General features: G+C 38.7%; 3 protein-coding genes across 5 annotated transcripts in view; 2 read left to right on the top strand and 1 right to left on the bottom strand.

Moving 5' to 3' along the window:
• Positions 1–257: 257 nt before the first annotated feature.
• Positions 258–2235, bottom strand: sprn (shadow of prion protein). Its single transcript, XM_014015781.1, has 2 exons — positions 1964–2235; positions 258–1097 (listed from the first exon to the last, which is right to left on the bottom strand). Exon 2 carries the CDS (start codon positions 1095–1097, stop codon positions 630–632), a length of 468 nt encoding a protein of 155 aa, XP_013871235.1. The 5' UTR covers positions 1964–2235; the 3' UTR covers positions 258–629.
• A 291-nt stretch (positions 2236–2526) lies between these two features.
• Positions 2527–5696, top strand: echs1 (enoyl CoA hydratase, short chain, 1, mitochondrial). The gene is made up of 8 exons (XM_014015476.1): positions 2527–2692; positions 3456–3653; positions 3742–3869; positions 4173–4272; positions 4348–4452; positions 4808–4927; positions 5020–5087; positions 5174–5696. The coding sequence occupies exons 1-8, from the start codon at positions 2602–2604 to the stop codon at positions 5237–5239; spliced, it is 876 nt and encodes a 291-aa protein (XP_013870930.1). The 5' UTR covers positions 2527–2601; the 3' UTR covers positions 5240–5696.
• A 1313-nt stretch (positions 5697–7009) lies between these two features.
• The window catches only part of dst (dystonin), a 111482-nt gene continuing 96723 nt past the window's right edge, over positions 7010–21768 (top strand). For 2 of the 3 annotated variants that reach the window (XM_014015892.1, XM_014016055.1), the window contains exons 1-4: positions 7010–7335; positions 7647–7678; positions 8724–8912; positions 11701–11914. In XM_014015892.1, the coding sequence (XP_013871346.1) occupies positions 7152–7335; positions 7647–7678; positions 8724–8912; positions 11701–11914 (619 nt within the window). In that variant the 5' untranslated portion in view covers positions 7010–7151. The remainder of the gene's footprint in view (positions 7336–7646; positions 7679–8723; positions 8913–11700; positions 11915–21768) is intronic. The other variant, XM_014015975.1, reaches the window with a different exon arrangement.

Consider the following 21768-nt stretch of genomic DNA (forward strand, 5'->3'; position numbering starts at 1 on the left):
AAATTACACTTGTCCTTGAATGTTTTTGGGGATTGAAATTCTCTATTCTGGTTTTCATCATCTTTTAAATTTTTTAAAATAAATTTTAAAAAAAATTCTTACATTTGTTGCGGTGGATAACTCAGGATTACGGTAAACTGACGTCATTGTTTCTGACACAACAACTACTATGTTCAGTTTTTCATTGAATTTGCATGATATTAAACCTGTTTATTGGTAACATTCTGCAGTAGGTAATTGCCATTGCGCGTGGTTCGTTAATTTGAGGAAATTGGTACTGGAAAGTCCTTGAAAGGTCCTTGAATTTGATGTTGACCAAGGTGTGGGAACCCTGAATAAGACCAAAGTCAAACCTGTTTATCTGAGGTGCGCATGGTTTGTTTCATCTATAGAAATGATCAAATTTGAATGTGAGTTAGGCAGTACACATAAGGAGTTTATTTATTTTTTGCACATAGGGTAAAATAAATGTTGGCAAATGTTCTCAAATGTGAGCGTGAAAACTATGTTGGMAATGTAAATTTATTCAAATAACTAAAATACAGTACAGTGATGTTTGTGATTGGATCCTTCTAATCACCTTTCTGGGTTTAGGCTCAGAAATTTTACCCTAAAATCCATTGTGAAGTCTACAGTATACAGTCCAGCAAGAGGCCATATTTTGTGGGAAATGTTGCAATAATGATAGAAACCATTTGAGACAGAAAAGAGCCGTTCTGAGTGGAGCTGGACATCAGAGCATCAAAGTAATCGGTCCTGTTGAAGTATTCCAGCTCCTCCTCGGAGCCGTCCGTGTTGCTGCGGCGGTACGCCGACGCGTACCACTTATCCGCCGACAAGGCCACCGCCGCGCCGGCCGCCGCGGCGCTCGCCACCCTCACCGGGGAGCTCCGTCCRGCCACTCTGAACCGGGAGCGCGTCCCCCCGTAGGCGCCGCCTCCTCGGTAGGTCCCAGCTGTAGAGCTGCGCGAGGGGGACCCGCGAGAAGAGCCCCGGGACCCTCCACGTCCGCCCTTGGACAGAGCGGGCTCGAACAGGAACGCAGAGAGCAGGAGGCAGGTCCAGCATGTTGCCACGACCTGGTTCATCCCTGACATCTGGGCAAYGACGTGAAGAATATATAAATATTTAAGAATATTTAAAAAATCTACTGAAACACAGAAGATTTATTTGATTTAAGAAGGCACATCATTTCAGCTTTAAACAAACATTTTCCAAGTTTATCACATTTCTCACATGCAGCAAACCAGAATAACATGAATTTCACATGTTAATTTAACATATTTCATGTAAAGTTACGTAATTTTGAAGTCCATATACCTTTGCTTCAAATCCACAAGGGAAACATGCACACATCATTTAGCAAATATGGCTTTTTTCAAAAAAAAAAAATGTTTTTTTTTTTTTTTTGGGCAGTCGGGGATGACAAACAGCTGAATTAATATTTACATCTGGATATTAATATTAGAGTATTATGTACATCATGCAAACAGTAAACCCAGCATTAAATAATGCGTGACTGACTGCACTGGATCAGTGATGGTGTGATGCTCACTCATAAACATGTCTGTGTTGCACATCTTGGTGCACTCTCATAAGTAGGTCGCTTACAAAAGCCCAAATATGCTCACAKAAGAACATCATGTTAAGTCTTTCTTTATATGTATAAAATTAAAACAAATTCCCAGAAATATGAGGAATAAATTATTCTATAGCCATCATTTGAAATGCATGTCTTATTTATTTTTTTATGTTTGTAATGACAGCTGATTGAGGCATCAATGTGAACAATAGAAATAAACGGACGGAATGTTTTATCAGTGCAATGAAAAAAAAAACACGTATAATAGATGTTCATCTCATAAACTGGGCCATACGGCACCCTGCACGTTGCTTGTTTAAAAATAATTATATTAAAACACGTACACCTTAAGACAACATATGATGACAGATAATTAATTACCTTGCTGCTGTTATCCCTCCTGATGCTGAGGCCTACAGGGGGAAATGAAGGGGGATTGTTGCCGAACGATGCAGGCGCGCTCACGCAAAACGATCCCGAGAACGCGCAGCGCGCTCATACAGGCGCGTCTGGAATCAAAGTAATTTTTAAAAATATATTTGTTGAAATTTGAGCTAGTTAGCTATATAGTTTTAGTATTTTTTATTTATATTTTGCAACTCTTTATGATCATGGTCATTTGTGCAGTGTTTTTGTTTGTGCACAGTCATTCCCCCCCCAACAACCATTACCTCAACCTAACTAAAAATTCTGGCCAATCACTTCTGTCATCATCTATGTTCATCATTTACTCATTTCTCTGTTATGTGAGTCTTAATTTAAATAGTTGGATATAATAATGAATACAAAAGTATTCGTTGAGTTTAATGAATTATTGATACAACAGATTTATTAGGTTTTACTTTATGAAATGATCGTTATGAAATATGAAACAGCGCCTGCTTTACCGGCCGCGGCCACCAGGTGGCGAAAGTTTCCCTCCAGGCCGCCGTCTGAGCGAAAATAAAACAGCAAAGAAGAGTGCAGGCGAGAGGAGCTGTTTCTGTTGTGAGGCAAAGTTCAGTGTCATTTTGATAAGCATGGCCTTCCTCTGTAGAAATGCAGCTTTGCTCCTGAAGCCGTCCAGAACAGCYCCGGCTCTCCTGTCCGCGGCCCGCCTCTACAGCTCAGGTGAGTGGGCAGAAACCAGACGGGGGTCCCTTTACAGTSAAGCATTGATCGACTGCGGCTCCAACGCAAAATGTAAAGAAACCTGCGTCATTTAAAGTGCGACCGAATACACTAGCAAACTTTTTTCTGCAACATTTGTGTTGCACAAAGGATATTCTAGTTATCATAATTGCATTTTACCAATCTGATATTTTAATGCACTACACTTCTGTTCTGAATCTCTTATCTAATAATATCCAGGCTTAATTCGCGCAGTTCTATGTGTTTCTAACCTTTTTTCTAACCAGCTTTTTATTGTATTACAAATGATTATTGGTGTTTATAAATCTTCTCATACTGTTTTTGTTTGTTTGTTTTTTGTCCCAGGCACTCATGCATGCCTCCCTTAAAATAATGTGTGATCCCCATTGGATTTGCCTGGTTAAATAATAGCTGAATAAACTATTCTAAGAAATTCAGCTAGTAATTGTTAATTTTTGTTTGATTTCTGGAAATCATTTCCAGACCCCTCATTGATGTTTCACGGTTCACAGCGGAGTTCCCCCACCCCAACTTTGGAAACCACTGTTTTAGAGAAATGCTTACTCTAAATAATGGATGAATAATTTAATACACAAGGTCCTGGGTCTGTGTGAAGCTGTGTCACGATGCTGTTTTTGTCGGTTTACTTCACTTTGTTCTATCAGTACTTGAAAAGTTAAAACGATAGACCGCTTAAGTTGTGTTTTAAAGGTGCGACTTGAGCAGTACTATTGGTTCACAGGTGGTCAGTATGAGTATATTGTTGTGGAGAAGCGAGGTGAAAAGAACAACGTGGGCTTCATTCAGCTGAACCGACCCAAAGCACTCAACGCCCTCTGCGACGGTCTGATGAAGGAGGTGGGACAGGCGCTGGACGCCTTTGAAGCCGACGCAGACGTCGGAGCCATCGTCCTCACCGGCAGTGAGAGAGCCTTCGCTGGTGAGGGAACGTACTGACTGGTTTTCTGTTAAACTTGCTGGCAGAGGTTTCACAATAAATTTATCCCAACCATGTGTGGTTGTTGCAGCCGGAGCAGACATTAAAGAAATGCAAAATCGAACCTTTCAAGAGTGTTATGGGGGAAACTTTCTGGCTCACTGGAACAGAGTTTCCACAGTGAAGAAGCCTGTAATCGCAGCTGTCAATGGATTCGCAGTAAGTGTCACATTTTTGTTCTGTATTATCACAACGGTGAGAGACATATTTTTCATAAAACATTAAATCAAAAGCAAATAAATCATACACTGATATGATAGATCTTTTAAAGCAAGAGAATAAGAATGGGATTTTTATATTAATTAGAATTTTCATTGTCTGGTTCAGACACGTATCTCCAGCCACCTTTTCTTATCTTTACTGTTTTTCCTTTTTTCATTAACCTACATTTTTATTTACATTGTTTAGCGATCTGGATCTTCATAATGCGCTAAGTGTAATTTAAAACTGTTTTTCTTCCAGCTGGGTGGAGGCTGCGAGCTCGCCATGATGTGTGACATCATCTACGCCGGGGAGAAGGCGCAGTTTGGTCAACCAGAAATCCTCCTGGGGACAATTCCTGGTAAAGATCACTCTCTGTCCCGTACGAACATCCGCGCTTCTAGCTCCATTCTTAKTATCAATTTTCTACCTGCAGGAGCGGGCGGCACCCAGCGTCTGACTCGCGCCGTCGGCAAATCCCTGGCGATGGAAATGGTCTTAACGGGAGACCGGATTAACGCAGAGGAAGCAAAGCAATCAGGTAACGACAGCATCACAGAACAGGCTCTAGGACAGGTTTTATTCATAGAAAAAAATGATAAATTTCAAATAAATTCAGCTTTACTAAAGTTCTGTACATTTTTTTGCTTTTACACCTCTAAAATGGCTACTCTTAAAGCTCTTGTAGGATTAAAGACAAAATTATTCTTATTAAAAGCTTTTAAAAGTAATACTGCACTTTTGAATGTTTAATAAAGAGTTTAAATTGAGCTTTTTGAAGCAGCAGTGTTACTCTGAACTACCTCCACGTCTGATTTGACGTAATTGGCAGAACAGAGCTGCACTTTAATAAATATGACTTTACTATGTGACTGAGTAGCTGTGTGTATTTCCAGGTTTAGTGAGTAAAATTTATCCTGTGGACCAGCTGGTGTCTGAAGCTGTTAAATGTGGGGAAAAAATTGCTGCCAATTCAAAGCTGGTCTCTGCCATGGCTAAAGAGGCTGTCAATGGAGGTGTGTGAAGGTTTTTCTGCACATTAAAAACACGAAAAATGGACTGTTTTTGGTTTTTGTTAAACTTTTACCTTTCTTTTGTGTAACCGCAGCTTTTGAGCTGACTTTGGCAGAGGGGTGCCGCTTGGAGAAACGTTTATTCCATGCTACTTTTGCAACTGTAAGCTGCCCTTATTAAGTTATAAGATGGTTAACAATATTTGTTAAGGTAGGTTTTATTTATTGAATGTCTTTTTGTTTTTGCAGGATGATCGTAAAGAAGGCATGACGGCTTTCGTTGAGAAAAGGAAAGCCGATTTCCAGGACAAGTAGATGAAGAGCTCGACAATTATGGAGTGTTTGCCATCACCTGCTCACTTCCTTATTGGTGATACAATATATATATAATAAAATAAAAATCTTGAGTGTAATGCAGCAAAGAGGTGGTAATTATCACACAAAAGTGTCTCATTAAAGCCTGACCTTTTGGATTGTATTAAAATCAAATATTGTCTAGGTGCAGGAGTATAATTTGATTACTGTGTAACAGGAGGAATGCATCTGAGTGAATTCTTCTAAAATTGTCTTTGTCAAACTGTTTTTTTTAGTGTAAATTCTTCTAATAAGGTTAAAGTTTGGTTTTTACTGCAGCCAACTCGTGAAAATGCATAATAAATGCTYTATTTATTACATTGTGGTACTTTGTAACCACACTTTTTAACTGTAACATCTGAGCACAGCTGCTTAAACTTCATGTTTGGTCATTAATAAACAGCCTTATTTGAAAGTCTGATTTCTAGTGCATCTGAAATGTACACGAGTCTCAGGAAAGTGCTCTTTTTAACCACTAGGTGAGGCTCTTGTGAGGTTTTCATCAACCAAAACTTGAGATGGTAAATCGTTAAAATCAGTGTTATTGTAATATAACTCTTCACCGCCAGGGGCGTCACTGAGCTCAAGTCGCCGGGATGTAACGTTCAATGACTGGGTTAAATCGTACGAAAATACAGCATCAACTACACAAGTTGTGTTTCAGAAACTACAGAAGTCTCGTCTAAATATATCGATTCCGTCAACAAGTTGTTCACCTGCCCTCCTCAGCTTGTAGCCATTGAGGATGTTACGTTATATGTAGGGCTCTTTGTACGCTAACATAAGCTTAGCCTTCATAAAACCACAGCTAAAGTTACATTCTACTAAAATAAAATTCAACTGGCATTCAAAAGTAATGCTTTGAATTACCAGAACACGTCGTTATCTTTAATTCTCACATAAACTGCTTCGTTTACGGAGTGGATGTTGGCTTTTACAACATCACCGTGAATGACACAGCGGGTGCGTTTCTTTTTGCACGCGATGTTTGCCGCACAGGCGGAGTTCTCAATTTCTGAGGGCGTGCAAAGGCAAGAACTGTTTCCGCCCGTCTGATGGTGCCTTTTATGGACAGAAATGAGACATCATGGCAAACACACAGGCTATTAAATCTCACCGCTAGTTTGCCACGATTCACCGCAGAAATATATTCTTAAGCACTTTACGAGAAAAATAAAATAAACTTTTGTCCGTTCAGGCTTTTTCTGTGTAAAAATACACGCAATATTTGCAAAACTACGTATTTTATCAGCCTTTTTGATTTTGGTTTTCTAGCTCAAATTGTGATACTGTGGCACGTTACATAATAAGGCTGCTATTTCTAAATGCTTTGCCAAAATAAACATAAATAGACCTAATGCTCAGCCTACTATAAACTGTTTCATCCAAAAAATTACATAATCAATGTTGCATTAACCCGAAATGTTTTCTTTTGATTTTCTAATCACAGCTCTTTAATTAGGAGGTATTTCACAAAAATGCGGCAGCTTTTGAGAACAGTGATCCACCGTGCTAAAGAACATAAAGTGGAGCTCAGTGCGCTCTCAGAGATCCACTCCATCCCTGCTTTATGCGACCATTGCAGCATCATGGGCAGGTCGCTCAGCAGCAGACGCTGCCTGGGCTGAATTTGCTGACTCCCTCTGCTGCTGCCGGGAAAAATAAATAATGAAATAAAACGCGCGCCTCTGCTGAGTCATGCGCTGTCCCTTGGAGTGGACTGTTCTCGTTGACCCTGTCCACGTTGAACAGCGTGATGCTTCACAGCGACGCGTCTTTATCCTCACCACGGAGCTTTCAGCCGCGGACCTAGAAACAGGAGAGGAGCCAGCTGCCTGAAGCTGAACCAACTGTCCCACATTTCCGCCTTATAATGATCGCTGCGGCGTTTTTAGTCCTGTTGAGGCCCTACAACATTCAGTGTGTCTTGTTGTTATTGTTGCTGCTGCTCGGTACCGTTGCGACTATTTTATTTTTCTGCTGCTGGCACCGGAGACTCAGTAATGGGAAGCATCCAATAAAATCGGTTCTCTCCGGCGGACGCTCCAGGAGCCGCGGTGAGTAGCGCAGCGCAGGCCGTGCAGCCGCATCTTCCCACCCTGACTATCATAGCTCTATAAACGCATTCAATTCAGCTCCTCCAGCTACAGCAGTCAGCAGGGCCTAACTATCAGACGTCTGCAGTTTAATTCTGTCAAATGTCATTAACATGAGTTTTATTACTGTGCGTAAAAATACTTGATTTCGGCCCAAACTTGTAGGCGACAATCTTGGAAACAAGTAGCCTGTGCGGCTTTTCTGTCGTAGTTGAACATAAATGTCTGATCAAACAGTTTCTTTTTAACATTTGTTATCTGTCTTATTGCAGTTGGTCTCCGAACGCATCATTTTCGATCAGAGGTAGGGAGAACTTTTCCACATTATTTTCTCAATAACAAATCTGTAGTGCCTGCTGCTTGTGGCTGATCAGCTAAAAGAGGAAAAATGCTGCCTAAAGTCGACTTCTTTGGACATTTGTTGAGAACTGCGTGACTATTTAGGGATTATATGATGTGCGCAATGCGCATGAGGCAATGTGGGTGTTCTTGCAGGTTTATAAAATGAGAAAAAATAAATCTTCATGTGTTAGTATAAGGGATTACACTGAAACTCTTTCAGTTTTATGATCCAGACAGGATGAAAACAGATGTGCTCCATTTATTTCAGTTTTAGGCAGCTTTATAATGCCTCATATGTAATTTCAATGAAACTAAAAACAGTAGGTCTGTTCATATGAACTTCTAGACATTCAGTTGTTCATGGAAGATGCTTAACAAGTCGATCAGGTCAACATTTGTAAAAATCCTCCAATAAAAACATCAAGTTTGGTGTGTGTCTCCTCCCCCCAGATTATAAAGTTACAACAGCAAAAGCTGTCCTTTCTTTCTAGGTCATATTGTTGAATCACAGGATACTGAATCCCCACTGACTCAGGACTGTAGCTGTGGGATACTGTATCAAATAAGCACGTTTTTAACAGAACTGTTAGAGCCTCAGTGTAATAATAGTATCATTTATCTTGGAGGTTTCATAGAAATGTTGTTTTGAAAAGTTTTGCATCCATTTTGGAGAGGTTCTATTTTAGTTCATTAAACCAAGACAACGATAACTCAAAAGTATCATTGCAAACTATAAATTAAACACCCTAAACTACATCAAATAGCGCAGTTTGAAAAGGTTTACTTTTTGAAATGAGGGTACGCACTCAATGTAAACAAAGCACCCGGGTCAATCCAACAAAAACACACGGAAGCTTGATTCACATGCTTATAACAAGATAAGTGTAACAGAAAAGCACACTTTTCCCTCAGATATTGTATTTTGTATTCTTAAAATAATTTTAAAAAGCTGTTTGAGTGAAAATATCTGTCCTGTTCTCAGTTTGACCTTCTGARCCTGTTTCCAGTGTTTCAGGCACAGTCCGCGTCACTTAAGAAGGAGCATACATGCTCGAGTGACGGAAGAAAAGCCTAATCTGGTCGAGGTTCCAGAGAGTGAACCCGACTTGCCGTCGACTCTGAGAAAACGGAAGGTGAAGAAGAGGGTCCTGCCTGAGTTTTACCAGTCGGTACAAGTCACTCCTACACGTAAAGTTGTAGGTATCTCACATGAGACTGCGACCATCACTGATAATGATGATAAAGCATCTTGTTGTTTGACTTTTCCCTCCACAGGGACCTCTGTGTGGATTTGAAGCTTTAAGTTGGAGTTTCTGGGACACAGATATTTATTTAAAGGGCTTGAACTTGGGTGTGTTTGACATTTACCTTTAGGTACAATTATTTATGACTCAGGTTGATTGGTTTGTGATTTATTTTTTTTTATTTTATTTTATTTTCTAAAATCTAAAAATAGAAGTTTACCAAAACAAAGCACAGAACATTATTTTATTAMACACCTATTGCAAAATGTAACTTTTTAAAATTGTTAATCCAGAAAATCCAAATTCATAAATTAATTTAATGAATAATTATTATGGCTTCTAGTTTTATGTTTACATGACTAATTTAAAATAATATTCCACTTTAAAAGAAATCTGATACCTTTGCATATTTAATGTAATTTTCCCTGTAAACTGCACAGTTTGCAGCTCCTCAAAACTTTAAATTTACTTTGCAAATGTCCAACTGTAGATGGGAGACAGCAAATAATCATTTTTGTCTATTTGGAGGAGTCAATTTAAGACAGATTGGGCTCAAACATAACAGGGTCTCCTCTTAAACCACAGTGAAGCTGTGTAATTTGTTGGTCTTTTTTTCTGCTTCTTGAATTTGATATCATTTCTTTAAAGAACAAACTTCTTATTTTAAATGTACAAAATCAAAACATGTTTCTGAATGGCTGTGATTTTTTTTCTGCAAAACTTCCGTTAAATCTGTGTGTGACGTTGAAAAGGTTCAAAGGAGCTTATTGATCTGTGTGATGTTATCACAGAGGTCATCAAATAAGATTCATTGAAACTTAATTAGAGATGTTGTTCTTATGATTTAGACTGTTATTGCATTTAAACTGACTGTGAGCTGGTCAAAAACAACACTGAGCCATATTTTTACACTACTATTACAAAAGCCACTTTTCTCACAAATATATACATAAGACTAAAAAAGCTTTAAAATATTTATGCAGATGTAATCATGTCTGTGTTCTGCTTACAGCTGGTTTAGATCATAATTTCAAGTATAAGACTCAGAATACTGTAAATGGTTGTCTTGATAGGATTGTTTTGACTGTTTTAATCGGTTGATCTCTTCTAATGATCCAAAGAGCAACACTGGCAGGAAGTGAAAGAGATGCAGCCATATGTTTATTTCATAGCGCTTAAAGAACATCAGTGCCCAATTAGACATTTTAAAAGGTTTTGCACTTTTTTATATAACGCAACATGTATGGGTCTTTGTCTTTTTTATATTAGTTTAATATGTTGTGACACTCTGGGGACTCAGAACACATCAAACATGGATGAAATTTGAAAAGGGAGAACTTATTGTTCTACAAAGCAAAAGGCTCACAGCTCAGCAAAAACATTGAACATGTCTGTCATTGTGATGAAGGTGGTCCTCAATCTTTTAACATTCATGCCTTTGTCATATAAAATAAAATACTCAGCCAGTTTACTTTATATTTGAACCAACTCTGCATTGAGCTCTGATAAAAAAAAAATCAGTGCTGAGCTGCCTTTTTGACTCAGTTTGATCCTGATGAAAAGTGATGCAGACATGAAACGGTTGCTAATATTATCAGCTGCTGCTTTCATCCCCTCTCACAGCATCTATTTTAAACTGTTCTCTGTGGCCCCGCAGAAACATCATCCATCACCTGAACAGCAGCTCAACATGACAGACCACAGTGCGGACTAATTTCTTTATGGCACCATTAGGACCACAACAATCTGATGGTTTATCATAAAGCAAACTGAACGTGATTGTACAGGTATTAGGTGCCCAACCCTTTTTATGACGTGTTTTTTTGTGTATTTGCTCTATTGCTTAATCTGGGGAGTGTCAGGGTGAAACAGGGTATTGTTACAGAAAACAGTTAATCATGTTAACAAGTCTAAAAATTGCATCAATTTTGAGAGAATTCAGCCAGTTTTGCTCTTTATGTTGTGTTCTGTCACTTTGGGACAATAAAAAAGACGTCTTTGTGTTCACCACATTCAGTTTTAATGAGCTATGATCTGCTGTTAGAAATGACTGCCTTAGGTTTTGATAATCAGGAAAAAAAAAAAAAAGGGGGGGGGTGCTGTTTTGGGAAACCATCCTTTGTGTGAGGGATGGCGCTCTAACACCACTGCTGCTGTTGGCTGCCGGCGGTGTGACGCGCAGACACATGCAGTCTGCTCTCCCATCACGGTCCAGCTCTGCCTCGGCAGCACACAGAGTACCATCCTTTCAGCCCTCTGGAGATCTGACATCACCCCGCATCCTTTAGGACGCCGCAAGGGGAGAAACGCGCGACCGGAGCGTCCCTCTAAGGGCGTGGCATCCTTGGAAACAAGCGGAAGCTAAAATAATAATAATAATAATAATAATAATAATAATGCCGTCTTAGGATTCTGTTTGTCCTCCAGCTGACAGGTCTTCATGTATACTGTGGTAAGTCTTGGTTCTGACCTGGCGGGGGAGCCAGACACTCTTGATTTCTGCGTCTTGCTTTTATTTGGCTCAATCTTTTATTGTTTTGGGTCACTGAGAACCGGCGGCTCATGTCACGCTTTGCGTGCGCGCAATTACGCACCTTGACCTGCCATGGTGAGAAGAACACAGCCTTTTGCCACGCTCTTTGCGCGTGTTCTCAGTCATCTAGCTGATTTCCTTCTGTGTCAGTGTGTGTGTGTGTGTGTGCAATCAAGGCACTGTTGTTCTTTTCCTTTTGTCTCCCAGAGCTCCAGTTCAGGGAACCCTTCCCTGCACTGCTCCATGTCTTCCTCGGCGGACATCTCGGACGAGGACGATTACAGCGTGAAATCTGGATCCGCGTCACCCGCTCCCGGGGACACTTTACCCTGGAACCTGCCGAGACATGAGCGGTCCAAGAGAAAAATCCAGGGAGGATCCGTGCTGGACCCGGCGGAGAGAGCCGTGCTCCGGATCGCAGGTGAGGGACTCACCTGGTGAAGTTGATGCGAGCGGTTTCTGGAGATGAATCCATTGCTTTATTTTTTGGGAGGACAAACAGGGTGATGCGGTGTAATAAATAAATAAATGCAATATTCTATAAAATTAATTAATTAATTAATTTAAAATGACTGATTTCTATTATATAATATTCTGATTTCTTCCCTATTATTTTTATTTTGTTAAGGCATTCACAAATTAACTTACAAAGTGATAATTAAAGTCAGGTTGTTAGAGACGTGATGGCACTTTTACAGCACATAATTGTTTTACAGCAATACTTGGACACAATCTGATGTCATAAAATTAGTAATTGCTGTGGCTGATGTTATCATCAGTGATGTAAAGTTCCAGCTGATGCAAAAAAAAAAAAAAAACACAATAAGGAAGAAATTTGTAACAATTCTCCCAAAAAGTTGCTTTAAATCTTTGGCAGGTGGAAGGAAGTGATTCATGTTTCATTTATCTACAAACAGCCTGACAGGCGTTTATTTTCTGCACACTGTAAAAAAAATGATCCAAAACGCTGTAGTTCAACCAGTTTTTAAAGTAATCCACTGTTTTTCCCCCCTTTTATTTTCTTTTTCAAAGATTGTAAGATATAACGTGTTTAATTGTGGCCCAAATGAGTTTCCTGCTCAGTGATTTTCGGCATTTAGCTGTTTAGATGCGTTTATTTACAGTGTGGTTCTTCCTATCAATCCAGAGAGGAAGTGCCTCCTATTGGTCAGGCTGCAGACAAGGGAGGGATGCAGGGCGTTTCCTTTTCGACAACAGCGCCGATCACTCTCAGCAAACGCACACAAACATACACACGCGCGCGCGCGCGCACACACACATGCAGTGTCTCTGTCCGTCTCTGCTGCTGAATGTCCAGTTAGTGGAGCCCGGGTTATGGCTCAGTACGCACCGCAGGGCTATGCGCTCTCCGACGAACTGGAATACCTCCAAGCCTATGAGGACGTACTGGAGAAATATAAAGGTAGGAGCAGAGCTGGGCGAACATGTGCTAAGATTTCAGTTTGGATTCGCCTGGTTTTGACAGTTCAGAGTAAATGTCAGCCAGCTCCCTCTTCTCTCTCTCTCTCTCTATCGCTCTCTCTCTCTCTCTCTCTCTCTCTCTCTCTCTCTTTGGTGACTAGCTCTTCATCCTGTTCTGTGGAAAACTTGAAATATTTCCCACATGACATCACATTTTAGGTTGTACTTTAGTTACTGCGTCAAAAAGTTTTATTTAAATTGCTGTCATTTATCCTTAAATAATCTTGTTTGCATGTTATAATTAACAAAATCTGGAAAAATACTTAATATCTAACATCAATCTTGAATTTAAATTAAATTTTTTAAGCACATTTACTAAAATCTTAGATAAAAGTCCATTATACGCAGTTGAATTGACCGGTGTGGTGTCTTTAAGCCAGGCAGGACAATGACATGGCAGGATACAGTGTCAGTTCACATCAGCAGCTCCTTTTGGGTCTATCACATTGATTAGAGTAATTCCATCACATAGGAGGTCCACTTTGTGTGAGCATGATAAAATTATACACATGTATCCTGAGGCCAGGCCTGCGGAGAATCAAATCAGGTTGAATTCAAATTGGCAGCAGTGTTTATGTAACTCTTTGTGAGCCTCAGCTCTCTTTGAAGGGAACCTTGAAAATAACCTTATGTGTAACCTCATGTGATGATGACATATCTTGTGTGATCTGGTAGCTCTTGAAGTTTGCGCTGCGACTGAATATCAGCTACTACGACACCCAATTTTACTTCAATATCTGTAAAATTCAGTGAGAAATGTCCTTTTTGTGTGGGCAGTTGATTAGCTGTGGRGGCTAATCTGTAGGTTGACTCAAAAGCCTATTGAGTTGTAGATCTACAAAGTAACTAATTTCTGAGTTTCGTTAAAATTTATCCGGTGCTTAYTGGGAAATTTTGCTAACAGACAAACAGTGTTTTTGCAAAGGTTTTAAGTAGAGACGTTGCACATTGTTGCTCTCAAAGTATGTGATGATGCTCGGGCAGTGCACCAAATTTTAAAATGATATTTGTGAAATCGGCTGAGTTATATCCATTATTTATTTTTTAAGCTCAGCTGTGACCATCTAAAATTTGGTTGAGTTAAAATGTTAATTAGTTGCAGATGTGAACCTAGTCTTTACTTTTTGAAAGTTTCATTAAAACCTGTTCTGTAGTTCAGTAGTTAAATAACAAAATGAGTTGATGATTGTGTTTAATGGCAAAGTTTAAAGGGGGCGGGGCATTATGCAAAATAGTTTTTTTTTGTAGCTTAATYTTATGTTATAATATCATTCCTTCATCCAAAAACATACCCAGAGTGTTGCTCCTGTAGACATGTGGAGCTGTCTAAATGCTTGCTGGTACAAATCACCGCCTATTTACACAAAGCTCCTCCCTGGAGTTCAGTCTGCAGCCTTGCTCTCGCCCTACAGAGCACTCCTCCCCTGAATCATTATTGTGAAGATGTGCTGAAGTGGGAGTGTTGAAATGGCAGGAGGTTCGTAAAGAGACAAAGGCCAATTTCAAGACATTTAGATAGGCTATGATGTAAAGTTTGATATATACAGCTTTTTCATAACAACTGAAGGTAACAGTTACTTGACTGTGGTATAGAATCAATCTATGTGCCTAGAAAATACAAAATACCCCCTTAAAACAAGGATCTTAAATAATAAGTGCTCAGAGTATAAATTGGGGATTAGTCTCTACTAATAACATTTTTTAAAGCTTACTTAGGTGTAATAATTTTTTATTTGTTTTGCTGTGACATCTTGAACTGAGTTGACTACAAAGATGTGGAGATCAAGCTAGTTATTACTTTCAAGTGTGACTCAGGAGATCCTTTTGTTTTAATGGTARAGACTGGACAAATGAACACATAACACACACTGAGGCAAAAACATAATCGCTTCAACGTTGTCTTTGAAAGTGGGCAGTGAAAACCCAACGTGAAGTAAAAAGTACTTTGAATAAACTGCATATTCTTGTGCTCTCTCAGCTGTTGCGTATTCCAGCCAGCAGAGTCAGTCAGCTGTGGTATTAAGCCTAAACACCGTGACTGAACTCCGAAGGGGTCATATGATGCAGCATCACTYTCTGTAGCTGTTATCAGACAGACGAGCTGTAACAAACAACAAGCTCAGATGTTTTTTTAAATGTTTTTTTTTAGTCAGTTCAGCAAGTCTACGATCAGATTTTTAGATTTTAGTGAATATATTTTTCCTGCCAGCTGTTAAAGYGACAATGGATCCGACAAAGAAGGGTAAGGCAGGTTTTTAAARAATGTTGCTCTGTACAAAAAATGTTCCGTTTATTTAGGTGTTGTAGTCTCATCCCAATGCTATTTCTGTGCATCATGCTGGTTTTAGTCAAGTTAAAAATGACTCAATTTTTCAGTATTGATATTATCGAACATTTTTTAAGCTATAATGATTAAGGGTGCTAGAAACTGGAGATCCACCTATTTTTCTTGTGGATCATCTGTTTCTTTCATAATCTATTGTAACCTCTTCATAATTTTTGTTTTTATTTTTATACTAGTGTGAGAAAAAATATAATTTTCAACATTTAATGCCATGCGTCCTTTAAGCAGACTGAGATCTGATCAGACCATAACATGTGAAACTAAATTTGAGAGGAAGTAAAAAATAAATTCACAGAAGTTCAATTTTTAGATATATTTTTTGCAGCAGTTATTGTGCATTCTAAAAGCTTTAAATTTCAAACCGAGCAGCGTATCTTTACATGACACTGTTCTACTCGCCAAAGAATTTCATACTTTTTTAATTAACTTTTATAAAACCGGTTCTTTTTGCACATTTTGATGCATTTTTCAGTAGCTTGCAGATGAAATTGTTTTATTTTATTGTTACTTTAGTTTTCTTTGACCCTGATTTAATCGGCTACAGCCTCTGGCTTCACTGCATGTGATGTTTTCTGAATAAAAGGAGACTTTTCTACAGTAAAATCATCAACAGTAACCAAGCAAACAGGCAAATCAACAAACATGTTACGATGGTAACAAAACATGAAACATTTGTCTCCAAATCAAGACGCAGAGTCGTTCTGGTGTTTAAATCTGGATTTTTAGGCATGCAAATTACACGTTATGTCAGTATTTGTAGAATCGTTTATGTTTTATTGGTTGTGTTCTGTTTTCCTGTCATTTTTCCCAATATTTTTCCTTCATTTCAGCTCCTCAGTCCTGCCACACCTGTTTCCTGTCTCATTAAGCTCAACTGTCTCTCCTCCTCAGCCCCAGTCCATTTATTCCTTCTGTCTTTGTTCACTGATCAGTTCTTCATTGTGTATTCTTAAGCCTTGTCTGGTTCTCCTTAGTGTTCTCTTTGAGTTTTGTAAATGGCTTTGCTGCCACATCAACCTGTTGTTTTCTCTTTTTATTCAATTTAAGCCTAATTTTACTCAAGGTCCTTGAGTAAGTCTGCTTTTCCAGAGTTCTAACCTTAATAATGACACTTTATGTAACCTAGATATGCTGTTAGGCATATACGTCCATTTCTCTGGTGTTGGTTGGACAGATGGAACGTATGTGTTTTTGATCGCGTGCAAGTGTTTTTTCATGCTCCAGCTGTAAGAAGAACACACTCTGATTAGGTATTGTGTGCTAATAACACACTTAACACTGCTGAAATTTAGTGCAGCCTTCATAAACAAAAGCCTGCAAACTTGAGGAATGGGTTAAAGATATTGTTTCTTAGACACACACAACAGCCGGTGACGCTGGGCAGTGGTTTAAAAAGGATCATGGTGTTCTAGCAGAGCCGGCTTGGTTGGCTGTCAGCATGAAGGGGCCGTGAGTTTCTTAACTCTGATATTAAGGGTTTTTTTTACATTCCTGACTTGCCTTTTTGTGCTTGATTTATTTTGGCAAAGAGAAAAATCTTGTATTTAGTTTTATTGTGCTACAGTAAAGTAAAACATTCATTTATTCACAAAGATTCTTAAAAAAAACCTGCTGTGAAAATATTTCCCAGAGATCAAACTAACATAAATTACTGTTTTAATTTTACTTTTAGGTTATTAGCTATTTCACAATCATAATAATTAAAAAAAAGACAGACATGACCAGACATTAAGGAGCCAGTTCTTTTTCTTTTTACTTTTATATGGGTGTGGCCTGTAAGTGTCTCTTTTGTTTTAGTGTCTGAGTATCTCTGTAATATGGTCATTATGACACAGAGAACGTCTGTGGTTTATCAAAAATAACTGTTGTTTGTGAGCAAAATAAAGCTTTTTAATACTTGTATTATCGAACACAGTGAGAAGGTAGTTAGCTTAGTGTGTTTTTCTGCTCAGTCACTGCCTTTGTCCGGCCTTCTGAGCCCAGCCCTGCCCCTCTGCTCAATGTTGACAGCCCACTCATCACATTCATATGGCCTACTGGCCCACTGGCCACACACACACACACACACATGCACACGCACGCACACACAGCATGCTTCTATGAAGCCTGTCTGTTGCTGGACAAAAGGTACTTTGTTTATGGGAGCATTATTCACGTTTGAGAGACTTCACACTGTCTGTTAGGCTTAAAAGTGAAGTCAGAGTTTGGTTATAGTTTCTACCTCCAGAGATTTTGCTCTTAAAGTTGGGGTATTATGTATTTTCCAGGCAAATAGTTCAATTCTGTACCACAAACAAGTAACTATGTTACCTTCAGCTTTTATGAAAAAGATGTTTGACTTTGCATCATAGCCTATGTAAACACCTTGAAATTGGCCTCCGTGTAGAAACTCCTACCATTTCTGACACTCCAACTTCAGCACAATGCTTCAGGGGAGGGGTGCTTTGTGGGGCTCGGCTGCAAGACTGAGCCCCGGGGAGGAGCTTTGTGTGGGCGGGGCTTTGTACCAGCAAGCATTTAGGCAGCTCCACATGGCTACAGGAGAGAAAGAGACACACTGGGTATGTTTCTGATGAGAGGATGATACAGTATATGACATGATATAAAGCTCAAAAAAGTATATTTTCCATATTACACCTCCACCCCCCGTTGTGATTAACCAGTTACTGGTACTTTAAACACTGGGCTTTTTCTCACTAGCTGCATTTCCATTGACCATGAAAATGCGCAAATTAGAATTTCGAAAATAAATTTGCTCAATGGAAACACGTCAATTTCGAAAAAAAAAAAGGTTTTTCGACAAAATGGTTTTGTGCTAGAATGAGGTGGTTTTTCGGCCGTGTCGAAATTGATGTATTTCGCAAAACTGCAATGGAAACACTTTTTTCGCATCACAGGAGTCACGTGATCAAGAACCGGCAGTTTCTACTGGCAAAAAAGACGACGAAGAAGAAGATAACTGGAAGTAAAAGTAGTAATAAAATCACAGAAGTAGTAAAAGAAAGTGTTAAACTCACCGACTACATTTTCCCCAAAACGCATCATATGTAGCCGCTCCTGAGTATTAGGGGCTTGTCACTCGAAAGCCTCGATAAGACGACGACGTCTCCTCTGATGATGAGCGCTAGTTTCGTGGTAGCAATATGCTATGTGTTTACATCCATTGTCGCCATATTTGTAATGACTTACCGCGAGAACAAACATATTCACGCGTGACTTTAATAGCATTTCTTACTTAATGGAAACACTGCAATTGCAAAACTGTGTTTTCGACATTAACAGAATATCGACAAAGTTTTGCGCACATTTGCAATGGAAACACAGCTACTATCTTGTATTTTTACATAAGTAAACATAGATGAATACAAATACTATAATAATCTGTCATATCTAGGCCTGTCACAATAAACAACAGATCAATTAATCGTATGATAAATTAAACTGAGGATGAAAAATTAAAATGAAGACAATAATTTTCCTTTGCCTGCTTTTTTTTGTCTTTATCTCTCCCTCTTTTTGCTTCTTAGCATAGAGAGGAGTGAACTCTGATGTCAGATATTTGCCAGGCACATGGTCTCTAACCTCTGTAGCATGAAAGCCTGTGAACAGGCCTTTAGCCAGAGGAGCGTCTTGAGTTTTCTGAAGCTTCATACAGCTGGCGACGCCTTGGGATTACTGACAGCTGTTTTTTTTTTCTTTTTACAAWACGGGGTTTATATCATTATATTAGTTTAAACTGGTCTCAAAATATTATCATTTATCACAATGATTTCTGAGACAATTTATTGTCCAGGAAAATTTATCATCAGGACAAGCCTAGTCATTTCCAACACCATCATCCCAGCTGCTAAATGCTGCTCAGGAATATGAGATGTTTGGATCAATTTCGTATTCCCTCTTCATAGTTTCACTGTATCKTCTATCAGGAACCCATCTGGTTCTGAATTTCTTTAAAAGGTTTTGCTGAGTTGTGCTCTCAAATCAAATTGTTTATCTGACAGAAATGACATTTGTGATTCTTTTACTGTCGATCTCCCTCAGATTGCCCAGATATTACACAGAAGATAATGTCAGGACGTCAGAAAGCTTTGTTTAGGCTCAGAAAAATGTTCGTTTGCTTAATAAGTAATATTCCTAAAACTAGAGCTTTTCCTTTACACTACTGCACGTTAGATCAATATTTATTATTTGAGAGGAAATGTGGAAAGAGTCTGTTCTGCAGCCTCATGCAGTTACATCATATCAGTGGCGGAGCACAACGCATGCTCGCTGTTGTATTTATACGCTGTCATGGTGATGGAAAGAGCAGCCTGATTGAGCCTCATACCACAGCTCTGTTTAGCTCCTCATACATGAGATCATCTTTTTGAGTCCACTCCCCTGACTCATGCTCTGCAGATTTTCCTTCTTCCACTCCGGCAGCACCACCCTTCTCTGCCAAATGCAGCAAATGTTTAGAAGCTGTCCCACGTGAACAGTGATGAACAGACTTCCTTCAGACACTTTTAATAGAAGAAGGGAACAGATCAGTTTATTTTTGTCACGTCTGAATCAGTTTGGTTTAACTTAATTTTGTATTATCCTGTTAGATACAAAGAAAAAAAGGACAAATAATAATTTTATCAGCTTGAACGTGTTGAATACTAAACATTTATCATCTTGCAATGATTTTTGTAGTTTTTTTTATTAAACAGTAATGACCAACGATTTCGGCTAGCATTTAATTGTGTGTAAGTTTGAACTTTTAGTTAAATGTGTTCAGTTAGCTGACATCGATGCATCACCTTTTAGCTCTACAAACCTTACTTTCTTTTTTGTTTGCAATTTAAAACTCAAGCAGTTTTACTTTCTTAATTGTTATATTTTTAGCGGAATTAGAGAAAACTTTGCATCTATATATCTGTCAAAAATATGATTATTGTTTTAATTTGATACAATTTACCCAAGTAAATCTTTCTATTTTTTTCACTTTCTAACTACTATTATTGTTTAGTTTATTGTTATTTATCATGACATTTTATCACAATAATCCGTATGCGTAACTGTGGATATGGCTCATTTTTTTTGTGAACACTTAAATAATTTGAAGGAGAGCAAACAATAGATGCGTATAGACTCGTTTTCTCTTTCTTTTAATTTTGCACTGGTAATTATTACCTGTGAGGATGCTTTGAACACTTGACAACCTGTTTCAATTACAGGGCTGTTTCACACACATAGTTTTCCTGCTGCCCTACCCCTCTGAGCTCACCGCAGAATTCTCACTTCGAACGACAAAAATGTGTCTGTAAGCTTATCTTCTCTGTCATCTTTTTTCCTATTTGTTTTTGTTTTTTTGAACTTGCCCAGTTGTCAGTTTCATGAATTTTTTAAGCATGCGTTCAATAACAAATGGCTTTATTGAACACAGTAATCATCATTTGGCTTCCATTGCATACACCATGGAGCAGAAAACTGCTGTGTTGTAGAATTATTAAAGTACTGTTTTTTTTAATGCCAGTATTTTAAAATATGACAGAACTGTTCTGTTATTTGCTTCTCTTTTATTCTAATGAACTGATCCTACATTGATGGTGAACACAGTAACTCTATCATTCTTAAAAATTGACTTTTTTGTGCCAGGATTCATTCCCTTAAAGTGGTTATAAATGCCCTACATTTTACTGCTCTTTTGCCTTATACTCAATGCAGATAAAAGAGGATTTGCTTACATATCTGTTTAGCTGAAAGGCTTTAGTGAGTCCTTGTCACTGATGTGAAGGTTGAGGCCTTCAGGTTTAGTCCGAATGTTTTTATTTCCTTCCACACAAGGTCAAGAGGATTACACAGGCTGGATTTTGATTACTAGGACTTTCTGACTTTGCACCGCTCCGATTGTGAGGATTTTTAAAACAAAGATGCCAAACTTTATTAAAAAACAAAAAAGCATCTTCATATCCCTTCGGCTGTTTAAACAAGGTTGTGAAGCAATGAATGGCAGGTTTAAATTGCAGTAGGTTGTCCTGCAACTGGTTAGAACGGTTTGTTGAAAGCAGTTTAGTAACACAAACATAGAGACACAACTCTGCTTTAGGGTCTAAAAGTTCAATCTAAAGCAACATGTAACATTTGAAATGTTTTATAGTAAATAAACCATCCAGAAAGCAGAGGGCTGGAGTAGAAAACAAACTTTAAGCTTTGTTCCTTGTCCAAGAGAAGGTAAAACATTTGGTGTAAAAAGCACGACTTTCCTTCAGGGCTCCATGCATATGTTAGATGTCACCTGAGTGGGAAAGGTTATGCGGCATGTAGTTTCAGGGGCAGCATGGTTTAGGGTCATGGCTATTTATAGCTATGCACATGTGCTTGACTAAGATCTACAAATAAGTGTCTGAGGCAGCCTGTTTCATTGCTGAGCACAACAGCAAGCAAAATATCCCATAAACCACTGAATGGATTGTAATAGATTT

The sequence above is a fragment of the Austrofundulus limnaeus genome, unplaced genomic scaffold, assembly GCF_001266775.1.
Source record: "Austrofundulus limnaeus strain Quisiro unplaced genomic scaffold, Austrofundulus_limnaeus-1.0 Scaffold0, whole genome shotgun sequence".
NCBI lineage: Eukaryota > Metazoa > Chordata > Actinopteri > Cyprinodontiformes > Rivulidae > Austrofundulus > Austrofundulus limnaeus.